This window comes from Dromaius novaehollandiae, chromosome 2, assembly GCF_036370855.1.
Source record: "Dromaius novaehollandiae isolate bDroNov1 chromosome 2, bDroNov1.hap1, whole genome shotgun sequence".
Lineage (NCBI taxonomy): Eukaryota > Metazoa > Chordata > Aves > Casuariiformes > Dromaiidae > Dromaius > Dromaius novaehollandiae.
Window position 1 is genome coordinate 16,338,563 of NC_088099.1, and position 16,779 is coordinate 16,355,341.

At 46.1% G+C, this 16,779-nt stretch overlaps 1 protein-coding gene across 2 annotated transcripts in view; it reads left to right on the plus strand.

Moving 5' to 3' along the window:
* Positions 1 to 1,046: 1,046 nt before the first annotated feature.
* NRP1 (neuropilin 1) overlaps positions 1,047 to 16,779 on the plus strand; it is a 113,507-nt gene continuing 97,774 nt past the window's right edge. For both annotated transcript variants that reach the window (XM_064505803.1, XM_064505804.1), the window contains exons 1-3: positions 1,047 to 1,225; positions 1,412 to 1,866; positions 5,139 to 5,313. In XM_064505803.1, coding sequence (XP_064361873.1) covers positions 1,800 to 1,866; positions 5,139 to 5,313 — 242 coding nt within the window. In that variant the 5' untranslated portion in view covers positions 1,047 to 1,225; positions 1,412 to 1,799. The remainder of the gene's footprint in view (positions 1,226 to 1,411; positions 1,867 to 5,138; positions 5,314 to 16,779) is intronic.

Here is a 16,779-nt window from a genome sequence, read left to right on the forward strand (position 1 = left end):
ACTCCGCTGTGAGCGAGGAGAGTGGCTGACATCCACCGTTGGCCATAGGTCATTTTCCTAGCGCAAACCCGTCTTTTGGGACCATTTAATGCCATGTTTCAGCTTTCAGCTTCAGAGCTCTTCCTCTAGCCCCTACCCCAGGGACTGGATCAGCAGCCCCCCGGACGCAGAGGGAGCTCCGAGCGCTCCACGTAGGAGCAGCAGCCAGGTGGTAGCTCCCTGGGCGAAGGGGCACCCCGCAGCGCAGGGCGCAGGGCAGGAGGGGACAGGCCCTCGCGCTGGCGCGCACCAGGCCACCCAAGGGAGCAGAGGGATTTAGAGACCGCCGTGTCGCCCCTGTCCCCCGGGCGGCATGGGCATCGCTCAGAAGGAGACACGCACTCCTCAGAGGGGGCTTCAGGCCATGCAGCCTCCCTGGGGTCAGAGCGGGCCAGGGGAGCCCGGCTGCCCCTCGGGCCCCTCCGGAGGCGGCGTGGGAGATGGACAGACTGCGGGGGGCCAAGCGCAGAGGGAAGCAGCAGGGGACAGGAAGGAGAGGCAGGGTGGGCTAAAGGGGGCGGCAGCAGGGGCAGGTGGCAGAGGGTGTGGGGAGGCTCCCCCGGGGCTGCAGGGATGCAAGGGGGTCACCGCTGCCCGGCCCCGCCAGCGAGGTCGGCAGCCCCCGCGCTGGCAGGACACGGTGCTGTCCCACGGGGGGACACGCGTGGGCCGAGTGCCCCCGGGCACGCACGCACTTGCGGGGAGGAAAGGGAAAGGAGCGGGCCGGGGCCGGGGCCGGGGCCGGGCAGTGCGGGGCAGCGCGGCGGGGTGCGCGGGCGCGCAGGACCCGCGGCGGCTCCGGGCGCAGGTGGGCGCCGCCCGCGCCGCCGGCTCTACCTGCCGCCGGGAGCGGGCTGCGGGGGAGGCCGGCCCTCGGCCCCCGCGCCCCGGAGCGCCCCCGGCCGCGGCCTGGCTTCAGGGCCGGGGCGCGCGGTGCGTGTTTGTTTGTTGATCCTTCGGCGCTGGCGCTGTCTTGGGGGGCTGAGGAGGAGGAGAAGGAGGAGGGCGGGGAGGGGGAGGGGACTGGGGCTTGGTAGACGGCGGCTCCTCTGCCTCTCTTATTGCCGCTGAGTTGCGCTCCTCTTCCTCAGGCTGTGAGCAGGAGCCGCCCGGGCGCTTCCCCCTTCGCGGCCGGCCCGAGTCCCCGCGGCGGCGGCGGGCGGCGCGCTCGCTCCCGCCGGGGCAGGTGAGTGCGGGCTGCCGGCACCGGGCGGGGGAGCGGCGGCCCCGCGGGCAGCCGAGCCGCGCCGGGCCGCGCCGAGCCGAGCCGCCGGAGCAGCGCGGGGCGGGCGGGGGGACGCAGTTCGCAAAACTCCTGCGCCCGGCTCGGCCCCGCTCACCGCCGCTCTCTCTCCTTCTCTCCTCTCCGCAGAGCACCCCCGCCCCGTGCCCGAGCCCTCCCGGCAGAGCGCGTCCGAGGTGCCGGCAGCCCCGAGGATTTTTGTCTGTCTTGTTTGTGTGTTTGTTTTTTTTTTTTTTCCTCGTTTTCATTTGGCTTTCTAGTCTCGCTGGGAATGGTAGGGGCAGTGGCGCCTGGAGAAGGAACAAGTGTGGGGAAAGGGAGAGGGAGCCGGAGCTAAATGACAGGATGCGGGCGACTTGAGGCGCAAAACGAGAAGCCAGCCTCTCTCTGCCACGGGGACTGCCCTTGCGGACCGCGCTTTCTGCTCCCAACTCCAGCTGGAGGATTTAAGACCTAGGAAGAGTTGTGTGTGGAGGGCATTTTTTTTTTCCTCCTTTCCCTGCGCTCGGAAGGCAAGATGGATTGGGGACTTCTGCTGCACTGTGCAGCCCTCACCTTCACCCTCGCCAGGGCTCTGCGAAGCGGTGAGTGTCACAGGGGACGTCGGGTCTCAGCGCAGGCAAGCAGTTTCAGCGCTGGGGCTGCGGGGCTCTGAGAGCGGAGGGCGGACAATGGGGCACGGCAGACAATGGGGCACGGCAAACAATGGGGCACGGCAGACAGTGGGGCCGGCACCGACCCGAGCCCGGCTGCGGGGAACTTTCTGCCCAAGGACCGAGGCGGCGCGGTCCTCGCCCGAGTTCCGCCCGCCCTGGCGTTGCCTCCCGACTTTATTTTCCGCTCTTTGGGGCTGTTGTACAAAGCAGGCTGCTCGTTCTCACAAGATCAGAATAGCCAATTATCTTAATAATGTTTCCTCCCATAGGCAATTAAATAAGTCTCGCCTCCGAAATCTGAAAGATAATGAACACTTGAAGGGAAAGGCTTTTTCTCCCTCCTTTCTTTTTCCAAAGGGCAGGATTCAGAGTATCATGCCTTTTGCTAGCTGTGCGTGTACCTGCGGGCAGCCTTCAGACGGAGATCTCTCTAGCCTACCCCTTTCCAAAGTGTGCAGTTTACGTGCAACTTGCACGGTGCCAAGAGAGAAGCTGAGCCTCTGTGCGAAGGCTCAAGGCTCCCTCCTAATAGCGAATTCCCATAACAGATGACTGATCTAGCTAGTTTACTATCAGGCAGCCCTTGAAAACACAGCTAATTAAAAGCAACGTGCTCCTCCTTCCCCGAACAATGCCAGGGCACCGTGAATATTTCACTGCACGGTGCATTTTTAAAGAAGGTCTAATTGTGGGGCTGTTTGACGTTTAGCTCTCGTTCCCGAAACAGCTCGTGCGAGTTTTCCTTTCCCGACAAATCCTGAGCAATTATTATTAACTAATTATCAAATATTTACTTTTGCCTGACTGGGTTTTTAATCAAAGTAATTAAAAGAAGAGAGCAGGCTCCACTTACGCTGGTATATTGTTTTAATAAGAGACCGCAAGTGGAGCGTCTTGGAAGAGCGCGCATTAAAATCGCGTGTTTTATGATGGAAGTTAATCTCTTGTCCAATATATTTTGAGGAAGCTGCTTGATTTGCTAAGGACGAGCCGCCTTCTCCGGTGATGGGGCGCAGGAGCGAGGGCGTTACCAGGCGAGCGCCGAGCCGGGCTGGGGGCTGCTGGGCGAGCTGCCCCGGCCCCCCCGGGCCCCGGGTGCGGAGCCGCCAGAGCCCAGCACTGCTGCTGGCCCTGCGCCCCTCTGAGCATGGAGGGGGCACCCCGCGGTCTTCTCGGTCATCTTCTCCCCCTTAAAAGAAGAGGAGTAGGGCGGGCCGCTGGGCAGAAGCACCACCTTGAGCGGGTAATGTGGTGGCCCTCCTGGAGTCACCAAGGCCATTAACCTCCCCTGTAACCTACCAGACCTACTAATACCACCTTCACCTACAGCCAGTACTAGTGTCTGCCAAATTAATTCATTAACCTCATTTAGAACTAATGGTCCAAAGTCATTAGAAACTGCTCTTCTTAATCAAGTGTGAGGGAGATTGCGCAGAGCCAGGGAGTCTAGCAGAGCGCATTATCTTATTACACTGTCACTTTCCCAGAAGTCGCAGATTAAGGAGCGCTGGTGGTAGCGAGTCCACCTCAGCATCCGCTGAAGTGACTCTGTCAAGTGACTAGAAGCAGCACTGCTTTATTTCAGGCGTTTAACAGATGCCAGACTCTGCCATGTTGTTTGCAGGGCTGGAGGGGACTTAATGAGGCAGGATCACTTTCCGAGGGTGCTTACCCAGGGAGGAAAAGGCAAGGTTCCCTGCGAGCCCCAGCCAGGCGGATTAGAAAGATCACCAGTGACAGCTTTTGAGCTTTCAGCTGCAACGCCTTTTGTTCTGGTCAGAGGAAAACAGCCTGTTTTACAAAGGCAAAGCGGAAATAAATAATAAGATAACCATTCCCAGCAACATGCTTAGCAATATCTGCCTTTTGACCAGACAGCAGAATGCGTATCATCCCCTTCCCTTCTAATTTATGGCAAATAATCCCTGTTAAGGTGTGCAGCTTTATGCATTTTTGATGTGTACTTCCTCTTTCATTTCCATTTGACCTGGTTTTCCTACAATAAAATTCCGTATATTTATAAATTCATGCTGAGAGCAAGGAATGCCATTTTGCTTCCATAGAGAATGTATTAGACACAGCATTGCAGTCTGTACATACAGTTATTGGGATATAGTAGTATATAAGCTTGCTTTTTAGTGCAGACATTCTTCCTGTCTGTAGTTTACTGTCATATTTTATTGCTGAAAATTAAACAATCAATGTGTGAAGAAAGTTTTTCTCCCTGAAGATCTACAGAAAGAAATCCATAGTAGTAAAAAAGTGATAACACAAACCTGCACTGGACTGTGAAGTGAGTGATCATGCAGGTTAGATTTCTTGCCTCTTTTTATTTTTCCAATAAACCTTAAAATACAACCCTGACAACCCTGGCCAGAGGAGCAAGAGGCAGCATACCAAATTTCACACTCACACTTGGTGATTCTGGAAACTTTTCCAACTATTTTGCTATTAGAAAAAAACCTTTGTTGTTGTTGGGGGGAGGGACAGAGGGAAGAGGAAAGGATGTTGTTCTGCTCCATTACTTTGATGCAGTCTCCAAGCATGAACAAACTTCCTTGAAGGAATAAATAGTGGATGATTTCTGCTTCACTAAAACCACTTTGTTCTCTGCTAGCCTGGGTTGGAAGAGCACAGATAATTTCGACCTGCCTAGATTTATGGACTGATAAAACAAAAGGAGGGTCTGCTGCAACCGAGCTGGGATCCCTGAAGACAATCCCAGTGCGCAGTGACACAGACCAGGCTTATCGCAGAGCTGGGCAGGGGGTCAGGCAGCATCCTTTTAGCTCCCTCCCCACACACACACTTTACTTAAAACTTGTTACCTAAGGAGATTATACTTTTTGGAGATAATTGAGACTGAGACACCCTTCTGAGCTGTTAGCGCTGTTGCAGCAGGCAAGGTTTTAACGCTGCACGGGGCGGTCTTTGCCCAGGGGAGCTGTTTAAAGGGGCATTGTTCAGAAGTGGGGTATCCTTTATGACCCACATGTGGATTTAGGCATGGGCAGGCATCTTTCCTTCGGATAATGCAGCAGAGATGCCTTTGGGCTAAAGGTGTAACAACGCAGACAGTTTGCGTAAAGGCGCCTGCAAAACCCCAGCGCCTCCCCAGCCGCTGCCTCGCTCCCCGCTGCCGGCCGAGAGCGGGTGCGCGGCGGGAGCTGAGGAGGGCAATGTGTGTGCTTCCTTTGCAGACAAATGCGGCGACACTATCAAAATCTTAAACCCCGGGTACCTCACCTCTCCGGGCTACCCCCAGTCCTACCACCCAAGCCAGAAGTGCGAGTGGCTGATCCAGGCCCCGGAGCCCTACCAGAGGATCATGATCAACTTCAACCCCCACTTCGACCTGGAGGACCGCGACTGCAAGTGAGTGCGGGCGCCGCGCGCTGCGGAGCGCCACGGCGACACCTGGCGGAGCGCCGCGGAGCCGCCCGGCGCAGCGCCGCCGCCTCCGCCGCCGCCGTCGGGCAGCGCCGGGCCCCGCGCCGGCCCTCGGGGGTCCCGGCGGGGCCGCTGCGGCGGGCGCTGTGCTGGGCCGAGGGCAGGCGGCGTTGGGCCAGGGTAGCGGAGCGTCCTTCGGGGGGAGGAAAACAACGTCGTGGTGACTTTTTGCTCTTTCCGAAGTGCGTTCGGGTTATGTTTGCACTATGGGAGAGGCAAGCGGCTGTTGACACGCGTTACGGGAGTGTGATTAGGGCAAGGTTTTGGCCGTGCGAAGCACCTCTGCATGCTTGTTTGACAGCTTGCCTTCTTAAGCAAGTCTAGAGCTTTCAAAATAAAACCACTCCCCTTCCTTTTGTGCCCCACAGCTGAGCGGCCTGTGACAGACATGGGCAATTTATAAATCGCCAGCTTCTCTTAATGCGGAGTTAGTCTGACGTTTACTCTGGCCCATTATGGGGCAGGGGACTGCAGGTCTGGTGGTCATGTTCCCCCGCTTTTCCCTTTGCAGCTGATTCATAGCTGGTAACTCGTTGTTCCCCTCCCTCCTCCGCTCTACTGTACTGCCCTGAGGGGAGATGGGGACAGCCAAGGCCCTCTGCTCCCCGATACTTGCTCTCCTGTTGACCACCTATTTCCAACAGTGGGAAAGGGAGTCAAAGCTTCCCAGAAGCTGTTCTCCACTTCTCCCCAAGTCTTTGATTGGAAACCACATAGCTTGCACGTGGCAACATGCGGTCAGATCATTCCCCTCTTCAGCATACCCTCTAAATTCAGCCTACTTGTTTCATGAAGAAAGTATTTTAATGATTCATTTTTTAAAAATTGCTTGAGTATCATGAGTTTTTCACCCCCTTTTGACAAATGCAAGAGAGAGTCATTGTTCATTGATGCTGCCAGTCTCAAGGTCTTCTCTGCATGGCGAAAAGAGATTAAACTCAATAGTCATTGATATCTGACATTTCATGGAAGCAGCCAGCATTTTACAGGATTTGGCCCTGTAGAATGATGGTCAGCATCATCAGGAATGGTTGTAACAGACCACGAGGATTAGAGGGCTGGACTTAGACAAAGAGAACGATTGCACTCAAGCGTTTAATTTTTACCATGCTCATCTTTGTTCCTATTTTTTACCAAATTGATTCGTAGATCATAAATATTGATTTCCCTTAAAATGAAATTCTTTAATGGTGGAGTGTGATGCCTGGTTGCTATTTTGTTGTTTTTATAATCTCTTGTGTATCAGCATTTCAGTACCATAGTCGAGTGATAATGTAGGAAAACCGTATGCTCATAAAACTAAACTGGCTCTTTGTGAAAATGAGTTTTTACCGCGGTGTTGGAGCTGTGGCTCATATTCACACCATATGCTCACAAGCTGACTTCCCATTCTTTAATTTTTTATTTATTGTACTTGGGCAATGATTCACTTCCCTGTATCTTCTTGATATAGGCTTTGCTTTCTTTCTGCAGGACAGTGCTAATGCTTAAAAGTGTTTGTATCTCTCTCTTTCTTTACCTGTTACATAGAGATTAGGAAATTAAATCAAGCATATTTAAGTGTCAACCCTTTTTGTTCCTTGCTAGCATACAGGCTTTCCAAGGCTGTAAAACCAACACATTCTTTGACAGCGGTTAAGTGGTGTACAGCATACAATTATTTAAAGAACAAGTAATCTTTGTGGTGTAGGGCTGTACTAAACAATGCTAGACTCAGCTGAACTGGGTGCGGGGAAGGGGTCGCCTCCCTCCCGTCATCACTCCCATCTCGATACTCATTGTGCACTGTCCACGCTGCAGTATTTCTTCCTTTGAAAGGGGGCCCGCTGCCATGGCGGGATGGCAGAGGTGGAAGGAAGTCTCCAGACAGGGTTGTTTGCATTGTCTTTGCGGTGTGTGATCGTGATGACTTTACTATTGTTTGGTCTGCGCTGAAATGCAAATCTTCTAGGCTATTATGAATTACTCAGCTGCTACTTCGCTTATATTTAAAATTACTCTTTTTAACTTGAGAGGCATTGTGTTTGTGCCAAAAACCTTAGGACCAGAATAATAGAAAATGATTTCAGCAGCAGGAATTTGTCAACAAACTCTGTGGTTTGAAATTTCACTGTCTACTTGGGAAATTCACATTCCTTGTACCAAGTATTGGGTACAACAGGAGACTAATGTAATAAAACATATCATGCATCTTTTTGGTTTTGCAATACTAAGTACATTTTGATTTCCTAATATATTTAGTTTATTAGAAGCTCTGTATGCAATCTAGAAATGTGCAATTTAGGTTATGCTTCAGCTTATTGAAAGGTATAGCACTGGAAATTAATAAGTAGTTAAACATGAAATGCAGATAGAAAATGAGAGATATGGGAATACATGTCTGGGAACGAATACTGCCCTGTACAATTATAGTGGACTAGAGGAGAAGATTAGCTTTCTGGCCTAGCTCCCAAAATCCTTTCTCTAACAAGAGTTGCTGTTCTTTGCATCCTATACCTTAATTAGCACTGAAAAGACTTTGGAAAGGTTCTCTTCTTGTTTTGTAGTGCCAACAAGAAAAACAAGAAACTTTACCTAACTTTCATGTATATTACTGTATATATAGGACTAGATGTATTGAAATGTAAAACTGCTAAAAATGTAAGGAAAATCAAAAGTAGAAAGCATTAGCTCTCCTGAAGCTGCACTCAGTCTCTTCGTACGTTAAGGTTTTGGTTTCATATCAAAAATATCCCATTGCATATAAAAAGCATAGCATATACTTATTATGCTATGCTTTAGCTGATAAATATTTCTCAAGTGACTTCTAATAAATTTCAGATATGTATGATTTTCTGATGATCAGAAACATTTGACTTGTTTTAAATTTCAAGCAAACGTGGTGAAATTTCCTGTTTCTCTGGAGAAATTCCAGAGGACTCAACTTTCACACTTTTGAAGAATAAAGATACCCAAATAATTAAAATTATGTCCACACAAGCTAGGTTCATCTAATGGAAAACGTTCTAGCCAGAACTACTGAACCAACATAATGGAAATACTGGGTCTCAGCAGGAGCTATACAGTCATGTCAACCACAGATTGTTATCAAGGACATTAATACATAATGAAAAATATACTCTCTCTTTTAACTTTTAACTTTAATGAGAGTCATGCCTCCTCTTGAGGAGGCAAAGAAACAGAAATTGGGCTTGCATTCTAAGAGAAAAGTAGTTTCTGTTTGATATTTTGTCTTTTCTCAAGCAAGCCCAACAGCCACGCATTTTTGAGTGATGGACATGGTTAAAATGAAGAGAAGAGACAAAACATATGGCTACATATGACTTAAAATGCTCCAGTATTTGTTGCATGTGGTAAATGCTTTTCAGCACTTAGTGCAAGCTGTACAAGTCTCGTGTTGCCGAAGTATCCTACTGTGTAAGTGTAGCCATCTTGAATCTTGTAAAACTTTATACCTAGATAATAAACAAGAATGTCACTGATACAGTACTTTGAATTTATGGAACTTTTCCGGTTTCCCAGCAATGCACACTATCAGCATGATAATTTATAATGGTTTGTGACAAATGTTGCTGAGCAAAGAGGTGTGTGGTTACATTCAGATCAGATGTCATTATCTAGGGAGCAATAAAAATTTCACAGACACTAGGTTAAAAACATTAAGAAAATGAATGTGAAGCTTCAGAAGAAAAGGGCTTAAGAAAGGTGGAGGGTTGGGTGGAGAAAGCCCAATAGTGGTTTCCTTACTGACAAATTATTGACTTTGTTGCCAGACTTAACTGTATTGTTTTACAAGGTTTTCGTAGATATACCACACAGTACAATTGTTTTATTGGCCATCATTTATAGATGTAGAGAGTAAATATCATCCTTGCTTGACAATTATAGAGTGTATACACATTGCTGTCAAATCACTATGAATGGAAAAATTGCCCATTTTGGAAATATTCAAGTTGCAGAAGGAAAGATGTCATAGATAATTATTCTTTATATTGTGTTTACCAGAGATTAGTTGCACTAATGAGATTAGGGCTGTATAGAAACTGCAGTCAGTCATATCATACAGAGCAAAAAAATACCTATTTTTGTTTGTACAGAAGAATACAGCTCCTCCACATCCTGAAGTCTGGAAGGGAGCATAGGTGTCAAGACAAGCTTTCATTTACATTCATCTAAATCCTGGTTGCTATTCTTTCACGCAGCAAACTCTGCTTTCTGCAGGCTTTGTGCTTTGTGTTTCCCTCTCACAGAGTCAGTTTGCACCCGCTGGGTTCAGCTCACAGGAGGAACCTGGGGTGGCACCAAGCCTCTGCGGCAGCGCTGGCGCTGCACGTGCCCCAGCCACGAAGCAAGAGGAGAGCCACGTGCGAAGGAAATCGCTGGGCTGCCCATCAATCCCGGCCTGGCAGAGAGGCTCTTTGAACTGCTAATGTCTGCACAAATTATAACTGCTTTCAGGCTGCCCGAAGGTGCAGCTAGAGTCTGGCTGTGGGTTTACCAGCCCTGACCTGCTCCCACAAACGGTACGAATGGCTGCTCAGGTGTAACACAAGGCCTGGGCCTGGTACAGCCCTGTTGCCATTGAAAGCAAGGGGAGTTTTGCCCTCCGCTTGCACAGAAGCACAGTCTGTTACTCTTTACGGCTGTGAGGAAGGCCAGAACACAGGCCTGGTAAAACTGTTTTATAGCTGTATCCGTCATTTTGATGGCAAGTGTCAATCAGAGCTTCCTAATCCCCTCTCCCTCAGCTGGGGTTGAGCTCAGTAGGCAGTCGGGTGAATGCAGCGAAAAATGTGAGTGAAGCCACAGAGCTGGCAAAGGAATAAATTAATTCACCACTGCCTGACGCCGGAGAGGCAGGAAGCATCTTTGACCAGGGTTAAACTCAGAAGAAAACTCTGAATGAGCCAGGGCCTGTGAGCCTTCAAGCAGAAATATGGCAGTAATAGCCTGGTCTGGCACCAGTGTTGGGCTTTCAGCAGTTTGCCTCAAAACAAGGTGCCTGGAACAGGTGTGAATGCCCCCTCTTCCTCTGCTGGGGGCAGCTGAAATAATGCCCACATTTATACCTTCGTTTTGGTTTGGAAAAACCTAAATCACCCACCCCACATACCCTGAGCTATCTCATAAGTCCTTCTCGTGGGAGATGGGCGAACACTTGAACTGCCCCGGTGGGGAAGCCCCCGCGCTCTGCTGTGAGCAGCGCTGCCCCACGGAGGGGACCTTCTCAGCCGCTTGCCTCTCCAGCGCCTCTGTCCCTAAATGGGCACGTCTAGCAAGTTGGGATCATTAAGGGATTATCTGGAGTACTATCAGGATTGAGGGAATCATCCTTCATTTTGACCCCCAAAATAAGAAACAAGTTGTTTAGAAATATTTTAGGAAGAGAGTTGTTGCAGTGGATTTGGGGAATATGTGGTATCTCTTGGCTTCTGGGTGTGCTTTTAGAGCACTTCTCTGCCTAATATTAAGCGTGTGAAAGTGTTTCTGAGTGAATGTGCTGTTAAACTCCAGACAGTCCTGTTGGTGACCAGGGCTATCTGATACTCTCTGCAAGGCTATAGGAAATGGTGCCAAGGAGCGGAGTCAGTCCAGGACCTGCTCAGGATCAGGGAGGCAAGAAACACTTGTTGCAGTAGACATGAAGCGTAACTGAGGACGGAGCTGTTGCCTCCTACACACACACACACATACACACTCACATACAAATAATGCTTTTCCTTAGCTTAAAGGTTCTGGATCATAAAAATATACACAAGTCTTTGCTCTTTGCTACAGGTTTCAATGGGCATTTGCAAACAAGTATCAGATGCAAGTATCTAAAGATAGTTCTGTCATTTTATTGTGCTTTAGAGACTAAATACAAATTGAAAGAAGTTGAAAATTATATTGTTTTTCTGATTACACAGTGTCATAAACAGACTCTTTTGTTTTTTATCCAAGCAGTTAACTCCTGTGAAAGTCTCTACTGTCTAACTGTTTCATGGTTCTTTCTTTTAGAGTAATGGTTTGACTTTGAGTTTTCTCGGGAAAAGGTATCAGGGAAGGGATGACAGAACTGGTTGTTGCTAGACAGTCTGTGCTCTCCTGTGCTAGGAGAGGTGTTTGGTGCAGGGCCCATTTTCCATCCTATGTATGTGGGTGTATTCCCTGCCACTGTAGAGCTTTGACCTTGATTTGTTTCTCTGTACACTAGTGCATTAAAATTATAACAGTAATCATATCAGTATATATGCAGGTGTTTATATTAATCTAGATAGTTAAGTGAACTGTGAGGAAAATTCTATCTGGAGGTGCTACAACCAGATGCCCTTCAGACAGTAAAAATTTTGAGGGTGAAATATGGATTCCCACAGGCCTAATCCTTCAGCTTTTCAATGAGCACAAATAAGCAAATTCAGAACAGAGGGCTGAGCCCTTTCTAAACTGAAACCCAAGGTCCTTGGCATTAGCCCCAGGAAACACTCAGTATGCTTTCAGTGGACCCTGCTCTGCGCACCTCTCCCCCCACCATCCCCTGTGTTAACATAATTAAAACAAAGACCTATGTGTTACTGAAAATTAGTTTCTTAATTATAGCTTCTTGCAAGCTATAACATTTGATCATAACTTGATAATTAAGATACAGAGACTTTTATATAGTTGATGTAAAACCAAGTTCAATTATTTTCTTTTGTAGTTTTTCCAAAGAATGAAATTATGCCTGAAAACAGGGGACACTTGCACTCACATGTATATGTCGAAACTTATATCATACTCAGAAACTTGGATATAGGCATATCTGTTCTATGCACAACTCTAAGTCTGTACATAGGTACTCATATTTATACTTATAGTATAGATTTGTTAGTTTATGTAGAAGTTCCTAAAGTAAATCTACTAATTAACGTGCTAATACCCATCTTAAGGCTGATAATTAGGTATAAAGAGAACATGAGACAGGATTAGCGTTCAGATCATGTTCCAAATGCCTCTTAATTGGGTGTTTATAATCAATCCTGATTGCAAGAGGCAGTGGTTTGGCAGTATAAAGAATGAAAACGGCTTAGCCCTACTATTTTCCTGTTAGTTGACTTGGCCGTAGTATTTAGGTCAGGATCCAGTGTCAAACAAGGTAATTTTGTCAGCTATGGCGATCCTTCTAAAACACATAAAAATCTTTTCTAATGATATTTTTTCAAGTTAAAAATTCTCTCAAACTGGTGAGTTATTTTTATGCGGAATCTTATAAAGTGTTTTCAAGTGAACCACAGAACAGACTTTGTTCTCCTGGCCTCCATCCACCACTGACTTCTGAAATCAGGTCTGAGTTCACTGTGGGTCTTTCATTGCATTGACCTTGGCACTTTTCTCACCAAGCCACAGTTTTCCATCACAAAGCCACACAGCTTGGTATAATGATTATTTCTTTATCCCAAGTAACCAAACAATTTTTTAAACAGGGTGATAGATTTCCCTCTTGTGCTATGGGAAGCAAGCACCTGGTCATTTCCAAATAGAATTTTAATGAACTTCCTGAAGGAGATTTGAGAGAAGTTTAATAAGTCACCTGCCAACTTTTTGGGAGCATAGGTCATTTGCTTTTCTGTAGGAATTCAAAAAAATGTGAGACTAACCCTTCCCCCCCACCAAGTCCTAAACTTCCATGGAGGAAACTGATTTTCATGGACAATATCAAAGGTTTTGAAAAACACAACCTCAAAAAATCAAATTTCTGATCATTTCTCCCACATAAGAAGCCACAAGCTTCTGCGAAGCTCTGTGAGGCACAAGGCTTGTTGTGAACTGTGTGAGATTTATAATAATTCATTTAAACAGAAAAGGATTGTGCATATTTAGGCTCATCTTGCATGTTAATAGCATTACAAAATAGCATTACAAATATTTTACGTAATGCTATAAAATGAAGAATTTAGATGGCTGAAAAGGACCATTGAGAAAACACATGCATGTATAGAAGGGGCACCCATCTGACGTGGTGATCTCTTCCAGAAGAAACTATGCGCATCACAGCACTACAATAACCAGCTTTTGTACCGGAGGAGCCGGGCTGGTTATCCGCTGCCTTCCCAGCTGCCGGGGAGCTGCAGTGGTGACAGCCCCCAGTTTAATGCAGACACAGAGCCCTGGCACTGCCGTGGAGACCGGGTTCATCCCTTCCCAGCGCTGGGGCCCCGTTGCAGAGCAGCACAGCACCCCGCTCCATGCGGCTGCCCCGCTGCTTCGTGCGTTGGAAAAGAAGATACAGCTACCACTTTTTTCTTTCTTTCTTTTTTAGAGGCACTTCTTTTTAGATTCAAAGTTGAGAATCTAGGGAAAAAGAGAGGTCTGTTCACACCCGTGTGATTACTCTGCCTCAAGCTTTGAGAAATGCTTTTTTACAGCCAAGCTTTTGCTCATCTTATTCACATAAACAGTCCCATTGAAGTCAATTAAAACAACAGACTCGCTTGTGTAGGGCTAACACTGCTTGAAAGCTAAGACATACGTTTATGACACTATACAAATTAATAGTTACTTTTTATAACAATGGATTTCAGATGCTTGCAGCCTAATTTACAATGCACTAGAAAATTCAGCTTCAATTCTTTTTGTCCCATCAGTTCATACATCACCATAAATAACTTTTCTTTTCTTCTCCAGAGTCTTAGTTCATAACAGTAAGGGTTTGGGACAAATTGCCAAGTGCATGCGTTAGAATTAAAGTTCGTGTCATTGTAGGATCTTGTGCCAATCTGTCATTAAGCCAGACAACTTCTACTGACTTTCTTCTGATGTATTCATCTGTAACAAGGGAAGCAGATCAGCAATTTAGAAAAGCTTTAACTTGATCACCATGCAGAAATGTAGGCTACACTTCCTATTTCCATAGTGATCACGCCACTTTGCCAGATGCAAAATGGGAGGGTTACATCCCTCATGCTAAAAACCCTTCTTAGGGAAATCCTAGGCTGTCGCTCCATTTGAGCAGCTTTAGTTAAGTCTGGAAAAAATATGCAAAGGTAGCTCTTAAATAAAAGCGCTTTCTTTTTTTTTTTTTTTTCTGCTTCACAGCCATCTCCATAATTTGTTTTGGAGACAGAGGCATAAGATGTATTAACATGGCAGGCATATGTTCTGATTGCTGATTGCTTTTTAACATTCCCAGAGGACCCCTGAGACTTTGTGTCACGATTCTATAAACTTTATCTCTTTGTATATTCATATGTGGGCTCAATTCCCAAACTTCTTTATATGCATTTACAGCAGACAATTTAGGTTCATCTCCTTGTATTTCAGATGGCAACCAGTTAAAACAGATACGCATTTAAGCCACTCCATATAGTCTAACATTATTCTAATACTTTTCAAAAGTTTTCTGTTTGGTGTTAAATAGCATGTGCGTTATACAATGAAGCAAGTGAAGACAGCTCCACTGCTGTTGTGAGTGTTGCACCTGCTAATAGCTTCAACAACATAAAATATTATAGACATATTGTGTTATGTTCCCTACTGGTTTCCATATTTATTCATCCTCCACAGTTGTACTAGAAGATGGCCTTCACATTGTCTTCTTTATCTCACCTCTCTGACATGATTTTCAAGTTTCTTATTACTCTTGAACAGTGTAGCTAACAGTACCCAAATAGGCTCTCATTCTTCCCATCCTAGGATTTCATTATTCGGGAAACCAGTGCTCTTCAGTCTTTCCCACTCAAATAGCTCTCCCCCAGCCAAACTTAAACTTGCTGCCAATAGCCAGTCTCACATTTCCCAAGCAATCAGCCTTCCTCTGCTGCCTATTTCATTTTTACCTGGTATTTTTTTTGCTTGCTATTAACTGTACTTGTGTGCTCCTTGAAACTTGAATCTTTGTCTTCCAAAGCCTTGTCTTCATGCACTGATTTTTGTATGATTTAACTATTTAAATTAGCGGTTTGACTGTGTATAGTTAACACAATTCAGCAACCACAGGGGGATACATTTATTCTTGTATAAAGATGCCTTATGTCAGTACTTTTGCAGAAATAAACCTTGCTATTGTCAGCAGTTTGTAGTAGGGACTGTACTGCTTTATCTGTAACAGTTTCTAAACTGGCATAGTTAAAGTGGCCATAAAAAAATGTATAGACCTACTTCTGTGTTGTATAACCAGTCACAAATGCTTGTAGAGGTTTTTGGATAGTGTATTAGCTCATTTTTTTTAGCAAAAATTAATGACATTGCTTTACTGCTTGCAAGTAATTGCTTGCATATGTACATATAAATATAAAAATACAAATATATATATACACACATATACATATATATATATATGCATGCATGTAGTCTATTTCTCTCCATCTGGGAGGACTTACCGACATGTCCATTTTCTCCTAGCTTTTAGTCTTCAAAGAAAAGCTTAGGCAAAGTACCTAAGCAAAGCAGTTCCTCTGGCTACTGTAACTTGCACTCCCCAGGGAGGTTTTTTTTTTTTTTTTTTAATTTGCCTCACTAGGCAGATAGATAAATTACTGTGGCATGAACTTCAAGCACCTTGCTTACTCCATGGAAATTGTCCATATGCACACTCTCACCCTGTGATATTTCATATCGTGTGCAAAGTAGTTTATCCATTTTCTTAGTTATTCCTCCCTCCAACCCTCCAACACCACAAAGTACAAACATTCACATAGATGTAGCCACAGCTCAGCTGATGCTTTGAAATTAAACTCTGAGTGCTCTAAAAATAACTATCTGATCACCAGGTAATTCTGGATGTCCCCATATGCTCAGCATAGAAAGGAGGCATATCCTTCCTTGCTGTAGGAATACATGTCCCAGCTTCAGCTCTTTCTCATCTGAAAGATTTTGGATTATTTCAATTTAAATAGGAAGGAAGGTGTATTTCATCAGCCAGATTCTTGATTTGTCCAAAGATCATTCTACTGAAGTTAGTGGAGCTACAGTGATTTATATCAGCCTAGAAATCTACAGTATTGTAGCTCAAGTTGCGTCAACTCAGAGCGAAGGCAGTTAAAGTTTAGCCGTTCAATGAGATCAGACTTTAATACTTATTGCAGAATGTGTAGGATCTTCTTAAAAATAGGTGGAATAAAGACCAAAGTCCTTGTGTCATGTATACAAATCTTTCTTTCCACTAACAGCTTTAAAGAAGTATACAGGATTGGGTGCTAGGGCGCTGTGTCTGTGTTCGTGGTGCTGACAGTCTCACACTGTCACATGATCATGGGCAAGTAATCATCTTTTTTGAGCCTCAGTTTCCTTAGAGTGGATAATATTTCCCTGCTTTGAAAATATACTAAAGATGCATTTGTTAATCTTTGTAAAGTCCTTGGAGACTTCTGGGTGGAAATGTAATGCAGCGTAATAGTTATTTGCCATTGTTCTGCATTTGTTCATTTGCTAGCT